The 12,397-nt window shown below is 38.1% G+C and overlaps 1 protein-coding gene across 2 annotated transcripts; it reads right to left on the minus strand.

The window, feature by feature from the left end:
• Window positions 1-2,377: 2,377 nt before the first annotated feature.
• Window positions 2,378-11,713, minus strand: LOC145769585 (uncharacterized). 2 transcript variants are annotated; one of them, XM_082581241.1, is made up of 10 exons: window positions 10,497-11,713; window positions 9,123-9,346; window positions 8,463-8,547; window positions 7,366-7,536; window positions 6,763-6,896; window positions 6,157-6,214; window positions 5,862-5,912; window positions 4,081-4,755; window positions 3,498-3,591; window positions 2,378-2,887 (listed from the first exon to the last, which is right to left on the minus strand). In XM_082581241.1, the coding sequence occupies exons 1-10, from the start codon at window positions 11,316-11,318 to the stop codon at window positions 2,646-2,648; spliced, it is 2,556 nt and encodes an 851-aa protein (XP_082437367.1). In that variant the 5' UTR covers window positions 11,319-11,713; the 3' UTR covers window positions 2,378-2,645. The 2 variants fall into 2 exon arrangements, with proteins under 2 accessions (XP_082437367.1, XP_082437368.1); XM_082581242.1 differs by lacking the exon at window positions 5,862-5,912.
• Between the last annotated feature and the right edge of the window lie 684 nt (window positions 11,714-12,397).

Here is a 12,397-nt window from a genome sequence, read left to right on the forward strand (position 1 = left end):
AGGCTGGGTGACATGAGTGTTGCTTTGTCAAAGACCACTCCACTATCTCATGTTCTTGTTGAAGACAAGCAACAACAACAACCTTCTCATTGAATAATATTTGTGTAAATAGTTGTAGGCCTAGGCTACGTGTGTGCTTATTTAAAAAGAATGTAAATAAGAATTAACTCGAAAAACGTAATAATTACATTCGCAATATTATCAATAAAAAATAGCTCCATAGCTTTTTCAAGAATGTTTTAGAGCAGGGGTGTGCAACCTTTATTACAGGAGGGCCAGATATAAATAACTGGGTACAACCGCGGGCCGCACGTTTATTTAACATATGATTTCTAGTAGTTGCAGGCACAGAAAAGTAGTTTTCTTTGGTTTTTCATGTTATTCTTATGGCATTATTAGGGGTTATCTCCTTGCAGAAATAATAAATTAAGACGCATAAATTTCTGAAAAAAACTGCTATTCAAATTTATTGTCACACCGACTACGAGTTCAGTGAGAAGTTTGCAGCTGGTTTCTTTTCCCGACGGCTTTTTCCAAATTTACTTTAATGGAAGTGCTCGTAATTCGAAGTCCATTTTCCAAGTGTTCGTCTGTCAGAACCGATCGATAGGGAGATTTCACGACGCCCATTTTAGAAAAAAAATTGTTGGCACAAATACGTTGAACCAAAAAGAGCCATTTTTGAAGCAATGGATTTTTTTCAAATGTGAAAAGTCATCTTGGTTGAGATGTTTTCGGTAAAAATCGCCAAGATTCATTTTTAAATACTTTGCTTTCAAATCCGTTTTCTTTTGAAGATCAATCAGTTCAAGTTGGATATCAGCTGGTGCTTTGTCAATGTCTGTGTCGAATGGCGAAGCGAATATACCAAACAAATATTCATGAGATTTGAAGTCCTTGAAACGAGCCAAAAATTCATACAACAATTTTTCAAATTTAGTTTTCTTCTCAGGATGGATTCCACAGGCTCTCAAAGTTGGAAAGTGGAAAAGATTTCCTATCTGTATGTGAGCTTTCCAAAGTCGTAATTTGTTCATAAAGCCTTTTATGTGACCATACGTTTTTACGTTCCAAATTATTAAACACAATGGATTAGCGGTGGCCGGTGGGAGATTTCTAAAATGGTTAACAGAAGGTGCGAAATCTATAATAATCCACTCCACAATGAATTATTATTCACACGTAGACTAAACTAAATTATAAACACGTTTCGCGGGCCGCACACACCTTAACATTGGCACATCTTTGCGGGCCGCACAATTTTTCTTCGCGGGCCGCATTTGGCCCGCGGGCCGCACGTTGCACACCCCCGTTTTAGAGATTTATAACCAAACAAGGTTAAAAACATTGTTAACTTTTAACGTAAGGCCGGCCTTAGACATTGAAAGAGATTTTATGTCTTTCGCATATAAAGGCTACGCGTAGAGAAAGAATGAAACACTCACAATAGCCTAGGTATCAAGCCAGTGACATAAGCAGGGGGGTTGGAGGTTAACCCCCCTTTCCATTGAGCTAGATGTTGGAATTTTTCTTATTATTTTATTGCTTCTCGTGACTTTATTTAAGGCTATTTTTTTCATCAACGTATTAGTAGTGATAGTTTTTTGTATAAATCGACTTTAGGCTACCGGTGCCTACTGAACATTTAGTTTTGCTGTAGCCCAGGGGTCACCAAACTGCGGCCCGCGGGCCTGAACCGGACCGCGAAATGATTTCATCCGGCCCGCCACGTGTTGCGGAAATTACAGCTGCACTACAATTATGTACATGTGCTTCCCTTGGCATTAGCAACCGTCTTTGGCTTTGCCTTTTTGTGTAATAGAGACTTCTTAGTTAAAATTGTTCGTTCTTAGGCCTATAGTTCGTTGTTGTATGTTGAATTTGTACATTTTTCCACCAGGCAGCCTACATGTTGGTGTTCTGTTTTTATCATTGGGCCACCACAAATGGGGACAACCTAGGCCAAATTTGGAAAGATGTAATGTTTTTTCAAGAGCACGATGCTCTGTATACTAGTGTATCACAGCAGGGGATAACTTTTCCAGCAACCTTTCGATTTTCATCACAACTTTGCTATTCCACCGCTGACTTTGTTATTTATTGTGCTCAATTCAAGTCAATGGAGATTGTAAATAGTTGTATATCTTTTCGCAATTTGCATCCAGCCCGCAGCTGTTAATCTCGCAGCAATCCGGCCCTCAGAGAAAAAAAGTTTGGTGACCTCTGCAGTGTAGCCTAATGTAGCAATTAGGCTACAGCTAAAAAATCGTCTGTGATGAAACAAAGTTTCTACAAGCATATTAAACTGCCAGGCTTTAGCCTTCAATTATGCCTTTTCAGTCTAAGAATAAAAGATTCACACAGTCAATATTTCAGCAATGTATTGATGAATTCTCCTGATTTATAAGCCTGGGTCTACTGAAGTTTCTTGTCAGCAAATGAATAAACATTGATTCGCGGGCTATCGCTTGTAGCCAAGATCATACCAAGCATATCGCATTTTGTGCTAAGCAGGTAGCCTATGTTTCCTTTATGCTGCTGCATGTTGGTCAAAAACAAACGACTCTGACTTGTCGCATGTGATTTTACCACATCGAGTTCACTCGTCACAATTACAAGAACCACTACACTTTTACGTATTTTTTTCATAACCTTATAAAATTACAAGTTCGTATTTTCTCCACATTCGGATTCCTTGCTACTTTTAGAGCTTTCTGGCGTTCGTTTTCTTCATCATCTTCAAAACTCCACTCCTTTCCAAAAGCACCTATTCTTCGCTCTTGCGCCCACTCGCGTGGCATCCACCAAGCGTTATGTTCTTCTGGTACCACAGTTTGTTTACATTTTTTGCTTCGGGTACTACTTAGAGATGTCGCACTGCGTGAATCTATAAAAAAAGAACATAAACTTTTTTCAACCAGTGCTGCAAAAAATGGTAGCCTACTGTACTTTACACTTTCAAAGCTGCTGTGGGGAAGAGTTATGTGCAAAATCATATGCTTTTCAAGTCATTAAACTTTTTATGCTATTTTCTTTCATTGTAACCTACAGTAGAATAATACATCTGGTAGCCTAGACTTGGCTTGTTTACAAAAACATGGTATATTTGTAGACTAGACTTCAGGACTTTTATAAAAAATGTAGGTAAGAGTTTAGAAGGAAGTAGTTTCGCCTGACTGTCCAGTGTCCAGAAAGCAAGCTGTTTAGTCTGATCAGAAAAGTGCGAAACAAGGTGAAGGCCTACTGGAACGAAACGTTATACCGCATTTCCTAACTTTCAGCAATTTTTGGAAGAATGCGGCCTATTCAAAACCACTTCGGCTACTTTACATTTTAGTGAGCATCTGCGTAACAACGTTTTCTTAGCGTATTGAAAACAAATGTTGCGTCAAAAGGAAATAGGCCTATCATTCGAAAAGTCCGAATGCTGAAATCATCTTTTTTGAAAATATCGGCATCACTGCAATTGCAAACTTCCTCATACTTAGGTGACCTACTTTTATGTGGGGGTGGTGGTGGTAAATTTAACATGTTGTTCCTATATGAACGATGATGAGCTCCCGACTCTCCCAATATCGAAGTCTGCGAAATCTATGTCACACAAAACAAATAATTAAATGCTGGTTATTGATGATAATTATAATTTGATATATTGCAGTTAGCCACTTCACTGATCTTTTAAGCATAAAGTATTAAATTACTAATTTAAAAGCCGTCATTATCTAGAAGTTTTTTACACCTTTAGACATGGAATTCAAGGTTTTTTGTGTCAGCATGACGCTGGAGGCCTAATAATTTCGTTATATGCTATGAAGATGTGCACATTTAATTCTTCTACGCATGTGTGACAGAAGACTACTAAGCTACTAAAGCTGCTCAAAATGAAACGGTTGAAAGATAAACATTGGGCCATACCGGAAACTGCTGCGACTTTTAATAAAAAAAATTGAGTTCGCTTTTTTTGTGAATCTTGAAAAACCACTTAGAATTTAGGTCAGGAGTTGTTAGGAGACAATTACAAGTTGAATTTCAGTGACATACTGTAGCATTCACCAACAAACAAAACCTTGCATACATTACCTTCATATCCGCTGACGCATTGAGAGGGGAAAGAAATCGTTCGTCATCCGCATCAAAAGCGTGGTCCACTTCAGCAGTTTGATAATAACACATGGGGGATGGTAAGGGGCGGGAAAACTTTGCTGGTGTTCCGGTAGGAGTGGTGTAGGGTGACTCGTTTTGTATTGAGGACGAGTAACCCTTTAGTGACATCAGTGCTGGAGAAGAGAGAATGTCGGCATGATTGTAGTAGGACTGAAATTGAGCTTGCTCTTTGTAGCTCATCGGTGTTTGAAGCTTCGGCATTGAATTGCTGTGTGGGGGGAAATTTCGTCTTGGCAATGGGACAGGCGGACGGATGCCACGTGGTTCGTATCCATTTGTGTAATTTACTGCATTTGTGTGGTTATTATGTGGTTGACAATTGCGTTTTTCTTTTTTTGTGTGTGACGTTTGAATGCCTGACAATTTATTAATTTCTTCGAAAGTCGGATTCCGATCAACGTAAGCGGGACGTAGGTCAGGATATTTAATGTAATCCACTGAAGCAGAAGACTTGGATTGCCTGCCACGACCAAACCGCGACTTACTGACCAATTCATTGAACTCATTTTCCGGACAGTAACTGTTCTGATCTGTTGGTTGGAACGAGTACTGTGGATCAGAACCTTGTAGAAAGTTTTCATTGACATTGTTCTGAAAACAAAAAACAGTAATGGCAACGCTTGCTCAGTGAAGAGAGAAAAATAACTTTAATTGCCAATCAGATTAAAGAATTTTTACCCAGTAATCTTACATCACAAAAACAGACAATTTACCAATATAGAGAAACCCTTAAAGAAGGCCTACGCTTATTGTTGAACAGTTTAATCTGATTAGCGAAGAGCAGCAAAAGACCATTTAGTCATCCGGACAGCTGCTCCCATAATATAGGCTACGTGTAGCCTCCAAAACCAATTGAGAGCCAAAATAAGGGGAGCAGCTGACTCGAAGACTATATGTCACTTCGCTGCTTCCTGTCGTCTGTTGTATCGCATCTGTGATCGCAGTGTACTGTGTGTTATCGCAATGGGCGCAAATAAAATAAAAGCATGATTATTGAGAGTAGGCTACGCTACTCTGCAATGGAGGCTATTTAGACTGCTTTTACTGAAAATTAGCATTGCATCAATCAATAAATCAACCAAAAAAATGCATATTCAAAAGGTCAACTCTTATGGGTCTTTGACGGTGTGTCTCCGTATGCCTGAAAGCAATTTATTACAGAATCCACCATACCATAGTAAATACGTTTTAATAGCAAATCGGTTTCTGATTTTACAAAAAATTTGACGTCAAATTTGATTACAATTGTCAAGCAATAAAATAATACCCTCAGTAGCCTACTTTTGGACAGCCAGATAAAATTAAAAGTTTTTTAGTGGAAAGGATCAATCACATAAACTGTTGGTCTGAGATATTTTGAATTTAAATTTTTTCACAAGTAACTGTGAGTTATGCAATCACACCTAACTAGTGTGAAAACCAAGCTTAATTTTAAGGTAGTCGAATACAGCATTCGTATTCAGATAATCTATATTGCTGTGCGTAGCAATTGCATCTGAGAAAACGTCAGTACATTCCCATTCAAAACTTGATTGCGGTATTCGCGCAAGTCATGGATGGATGACAGATAACTGTAATTCTAAAATTTTACTTCATTTAAATCCAAAAACTCATCAAAACTCAGTTTCAAAATGATTGTGCTATAAGTAAAAATGAAACTTAAAATCTATCCGGATATTTTTATCATATTATCTTACATTGTATGGGTTTAAAGAGGTGTTTATCAGCTCTGAGTTGTGCGAAGGTGTCTGTAAAAAATATTATATTACTACATTTATGCAGTGTTTTCAGCTTTGGTTTTACTTCCAATTTACGTGGGCCACTCTACACCCACCTAAATAGAAGGAAAACATTTATTTTTTACTTTTGCTAAGTAATTGACAGTATTTTGCTTAACAAAAGATGGTCTTTTTAATTGCGCACTGCAGAAAAAAAATTAATCGGATAGCCTACATCACAAAACTAAGATAAAAAAAAATTAAAACTACGCACCGGTGTAGTTCGATCTGACTGTTCTGTATCACCATCTTCTTTCTCCTTGATAGAAAGTCTGAAATAATTTGAAAATAGATGGATGCAAACACAAAAAAGATAATCTTTCTGTTTAGCGTGCATCTTTAAACCTTAAAACATCTCCCCAAGGCGCAACCACTTCGACGGGTGTGGAACCATCATCTAAACGCTCCTTACCTCAACACTGAGTAGGCCTGTGTGATAAAAATCTAGGCTACAATCAGCAGCTATGTCTTACCTTATGGAAATGAAACAATTAACTGCTACAGCAAAGATAAGATAGAAAGAAGAAATTAAACTTTTAGTTTAGCGTTTCTCTAGCCCACTCTTATATTAACGACCCAACCCGAGGGCGTGTACAGCAAGTAGCTTCAGAGGCGGGCGAAACTTAAACGCAATGATGTGTCGGTCTATACTTTGCAAATGTAGGCTACCGTAAATAAAGTTACTTTTCTGTGTTTTAGAGGGGAGCGATTGCCCTCCCCGAGGTCCGCGTCTGATTTTACAAGAACAGTAGGAAGCAGAACCAAGGATTTATTTTGGACTGTTCGATGATGCGCATTGGAATTCAATTCTTTTTCTCACCTTTGCTGTTTTTCTCTGCCAGACGTTTTTGCTTCATAAAACTTGTCGGAGTCATGATGTATATAATCTAATCTTTCTTTATAGGAAACCGGTGCTTCTCTAGTCTTCGCAGCTTCTGTCTTTGTATGTGTTCTCTGAAGAAAGGGTTAATGTCTACATTGACTGTAGCTCTGTGGTTTACGTTAACTCACACATATCATTTATGTTAGGATCAAAAATTAAAACAATTGGATTTAAAAGCCACTTAGGACGGTGTTCGCAAATTAGAAAATAAAGATTGATCTTCACAGCTCTTGAATCTCAATGAATACTCCTAGCTTTTTCAGTCACAAGACAAATTGTTTCGCAAAAATTTAGATATGAAGCCTTCAACCACTTATTGACTTAATTGGATGGATGAGTGTGGGCGGAGTATCTCGGACATCACAATCTTTCATTTTTACATTGATTCACAGACGTTGAATCAATGTAAAACGAAAGATTTTGCTGCCCGTGATTACACGATTTCATCACTCATGTACTTTAGGTCAGAATCAGAATCACTTTATGTACCGGTAACCTAGTGCAAGTGGACAATATTTTTCTTGCTTTAGCTTAGCCTACCGGTGCGGCAGTAGGTTGAGACGATGGCTTTTTGAGGAGTTCATCAACCAGCTGCGCCACTTGAGTTTGTATCATTGCCTTTTCTTTTGCCTCTAGTGACCGTCCATGGTAAACGACTTCTACCACTAGATAGTGAGCTCTGTTTAAACTTGCTGCAGATTCTTCTTTCCTCTGTTAGCAATACAGAAAAATAATAACGATTTTCATGTTTAAAAATTTTATTGATATTGAGAAACATGAATAATGTTAATGAATATTTTGAAGACAAACACAACGCAACTAAAAACTTTATTGTCGTAGTCTACGGATCGAAACGGATCGATGCCTTCGAGCTCTGGTCATACGGGCAAATGTTAAAAATTTCATGGAAGCAAAAGTTCACTAACGATGAAGTATTATCCAAATTTAATTCAAGCAAAATTCTCTTACAAATAGTCAAAAGAAGAAAATTAAAGTATTTTGGACACACAATAAGGGAACGTTCAAATATTACGTAACGCTTTTTTCCGAATTTTTGACCCCCCCCCCCTCTCCCATGTAACGCCAACGTAACGCTTTTTTCAATCCCCCCCTCCCCCATGTAACGCTTTTTCACTACGAATTCAGCACAAAAAACTACCATTCCATACTTGAAAGCGTTACGTAACGTTTTGCTTGAACCCCCCGATGTGACGCTAACGTAACGCTTTGCATAAACCCCCCCCCCCCTCGAAGGCGTTACGTAATATTTGAACGTTCCCTAAGGCAAAACTCGTTACAAAGATCATTAATAGAAGGGAAGATAAACGGTAAAAAAACAAAGGCAGACCGAGAATGATTTGGACTTCAAACATCACTAAATGGACAAAATTAAGTTATGAAAATGCAGTACGAACAGCTCATGGTCGAGAACAATGGCGCATTGTATCCAACCCTCAATACGAGGAAGGAACATAGGCCTAATGATGATGACTTGCAGTATATAAACTGGTGGCTTGGACTACAACACACCACGCCCGCTACACTTGCGTAGGCTACTGTAGATGGTTTATCAAGGGTCAATTTTCATTAAGCAACTATTTATTAAAATGTTTGTGCTAAGCTATTGTATAGATTACGTTGGTAGGAACAGTCATAAGAGATTTGTTTAAGATGTTCTTTTGTGGTCTTTGTCTGCGCTTTCTTCGAGAACGTGGAGTTGATCTAATCACCAACAGAAAGTGTACTGTAGATATGTTATCGATATTACAACTTGCCTCTAAGCTACATCTTCTTAGAAACATTCAAAATTACTGCGCTAAAATACTTTTAAAATACTATTAAAACTGTTATTAACTGTTGAAACTGTATCTGTTATAACTGTTAATATTGCTTAACCTACGGGTAAAACATTTAAAATAACTATCAGGACAGTTTCATATGACTCGTTAATCATTATGGCACATGACTAGGAAACTGTGTTTCGAAAGCTAATGCAAACCACTCTACCACAGCGAACCCGTAGAATCAGCCTAAAACAGGTAGTTTGTATCTACAGCTGTGAAGTAAACTACTTAGTTGACCACATGGGTACGGTAACGTTTTTCCTGCGAAACGAAATCTGACTTTCAACCCCTTTGTCTTTTGAAAAATAACAACGTAGAAATGTATTGACACATGTTACTAAGGACCTATCAAGATGATTTATATAGCTCTACAAACAAAAGCCTATTAATTCAGAAGAATCTTGAAAGAATGACGTGACTGATAAATAGTTATTTAGCCTACGTGATCAATACCTTTTTGAGCCAGCGTTTGAAGAAATCGGTGGAGTTGTTGCAAACGGGAACGGTTTGTTTGCAAGATGAGGTTCGCAGACTTCTTCATTTCTTTTGGTCTGTTTCATAGATTGCAACCAAAAGGGACTTGCTGGTGGTGTCAAAAACTTGAGATTATTTTCGGCATTCGACAAATAAGTGTTACTGGATATGAAACCACAAGGAACCGCAGCTGAGTTGAATTCCTAAACATCATTTCACAATATAGTTTCTAATATTTGAAATAGCATGTTTTCCCAATTTTATTGCTGTGTAAGGCTTTTCCAATCACCCAGTGATGTTAACAAGGGATCTAGCGCCCAGTTCCGGGAGCTAAGCAGCTTTTGAACTTACTTCGAAGTTGATTATAAAGGTAGGGATCCTTTCCGGAGCGAACGAGAAGAAAACGTCGTATATTCTCTTACGTCCTGTTGCGATAGGTCTATATTAGGTGAGTTTGCACCATTCCAGATCTCATTTTTTTATTAACGAGAGTTGTTTCTGTGGTAGCGTATCTGGGTTTCTCGATGGTATTGGGCCCAGATTACCCTCTCAACGGCCCTGCTTACACTGACAATGCCACACAAAAAGTTTGGTAACCTACATAGAAACTACTTTTACAATAGTTTGTGTGGTTTACATTTTTCTGAAGAAGTGTTAGTGACGAAATTAGGCTATTAAATATAGCCTACCTGTAAGATCCGCTGGATCGTTGCAGAAATCCACGCTCTAAAGTCGGCTAATTTTCAAATTGAAAACTTTGCAATATCTCTTCGTTTCTGGTTTTCATTTAGTGAACTAATGTAGCCTAGGCTAAATATAACAGGCCTACTCACTTCTCCTGTATTTCAAGGCAAAGCCCACTATGTCAAGAATCAGAAAAGTCACAGACCCATCCCCACAATAGTGCAGGCTCAGTAAGATATTTAGTGGTTTGACTTCTTTTACTAGTAATCCGACTAAATTTACCAAAAAAAGTAGGTAGGATTAATAAATTTCTCTCTTGTCTGAAGTTGGTGATTGATGTAAGGTTAACTTAAAAGGACAGTCCTGCACAGGGCCGTTGAAAGGAGAATTTGAGCCCGGAATCAATAAGACACTCGGGCTTCAAATTGAGACACTTCTAAGAAAAACTCACTACTTCCAAAGAATACGTGGTGGTTTCTTCAAGTTGCAGGCCTTTTGGAAAGGTTAAGAGCATCTAAATTTATTCCGGGCCCCGGTCCAATAGCTTGCACCCTGCTGTCAGCGCTACTATTCTTGCATAATCTACGTGGATTCTCGAGCGTATATTGTTCGTTGCATAAAGTAGGCTAAGTTATAGCCTACATAGCCTATTCGATGAAAAATACTTACCGGTACGTCATTGTTTACAATGGATACGGAGCTTTGCAACCCTTTTTGAAATGGGGCCTTTGCAGACTGCTTTTTGTGCTGATAGTAATTTTTTTCATCAGGCATCTGTTGTGGCAACTTTGAGGCTATGATACAATTTTGCGGAATGGATTTGAAAGAATCACACGTTGAGGTTCGCTCCGTACTAGACTGTCTTATCAAGGTGTGCTTAGGAACAGACTTACTTATCGGCCTAAATCTTCCGTGTGTTCTGGAAGCTTTTGATGATGTGGAATCGCTAAAAGTTTTTCCCACTGGCTGGTCTTTTTCTTTTAATGAATTGGTATCATCCGTCATAGACTCTTCTTTAGCGTTTTTTCTGGGATGGTATTTTTCCTCTTCTATTTCAGTAACGGTTTGATCACTTTCACAGTCGTTACTGATGCAGGTGTTGGTATCACTTTCATTGCTTGTGAAACTGGATTGAGAAGGGGAAGGAATGATTTCTTTTTTGCTTTGATATGTTCTACGTGTTTTTCCAATTTTTTTTGCTTTGTTGGAATCTGTACAGGACTTGTTTCTTACCACGTGTTTTTTTCTTTTAAAGAGGTTCTTAAAAACCATGGTTTTTAACCACTTAGGCTTCTTCTTTGACACTTTTACATTTTTGCGCTCTCCAACGTAAATTTCGGAGTCATCGGTGGTTGTAATGCTTGACAAACTGTCCTCACTGTAATCCGATCTTGGCAACGGTTGCACTGATGTAGGCCTATTGCTTACAGAGGGCCTTGGTTTACGAGAGTTTATTGAAGACATGGATTTAAACGCTTTGTTGGTTTTCATCCCGAAAGTTTACCACTAAATTGCATACGATAATTGCAACAGTAATAGTCGACACACAATTTCAACACTCAAACGCTACAGTCAACTAGACCTTCAAATAGAAAGAATTATGAAAAAATCCACACTTTCTTCACTAATCACAACAACGCTAAGAGCAGATAAAGGAAACCTTGATCTTTTTGTCTCGTTTGTGCATTTGATGGCATCAGGGTAAACTTACTTTGGATCACAATGCTTTAAAACAACTTGTGTGTCTTATAAGCATAGACACTTTCAATTCACCAAAATATCTCACTATAAACATTTTCCTCTGAAAACTACATTAAAATTAACAAAGCTAGTTTTAAGCAGTCTATAAAAGCAGTTACTTTCACATTTCACAGATTCTACTCAGTTTTGAGTTGTGTTGTGTGCAAATATTGCAAGGCAACATTGCATAAAATTCTGGTCAATTGTGATGAAATAAAGTCAATAATTGTATTTACACTGCAGTAGCCTGCCTGGTGCCTAGCTTATGTTGTTCAAAGTATTTTAGAAAGATTTGAAAACCAGGTTTAGACTTTAGGCTTCTGCAAAAAAAATTAGTGAAAAAGTTCAAAACAACTAAAGCTGCTGTGATGTGCAGCGCCGGCACAAGACTATTTTGCAATTGCACCTGAGGCAAGGTTCAATTTTTGCGCCCCCATTGACTCAACATTTCACTGTATTAAGTGAACGATTACAGTTATGAAAGTTTTTTCTGTTTCTGTAACTCAAATTGTGGTTGGTTAAATTATTTTACAGTAGGCGGTAGGCCTATTAAGCAGCAGTTAAAAATTAAATCATAGTCAAAATTCAGACAATGCTGGTAGCCTGCACTAATTCAGCTTAGGCTACGTCGAAATATCGCTTTTCATACTTAGCTTTCCATTTGCAAGTTTTCTTTCCACTTTCGCCATGTTAAGCGAGAAAACATAGCCACTATAGGCAGGCTCGATGTCCTATATCGTAACTTCAAGCGTTGACATTATTGGTCCAGAGAGTACTTTTAGACCAGAGCCCCGGATCATTTTAGGTATCCAGAAACTTGTTGAAAAGCC

The sequence above is a fragment of the Aplidium turbinatum genome, chromosome 4 (genome assembly GCF_918807975.1).
Source record: "Aplidium turbinatum chromosome 4, kaAplTurb1.1, whole genome shotgun sequence".
Classification (NCBI taxonomy): domain Eukaryota; kingdom Metazoa; phylum Chordata; class Ascidiacea; order Aplousobranchia; family Polyclinidae; genus Aplidium; species Aplidium turbinatum.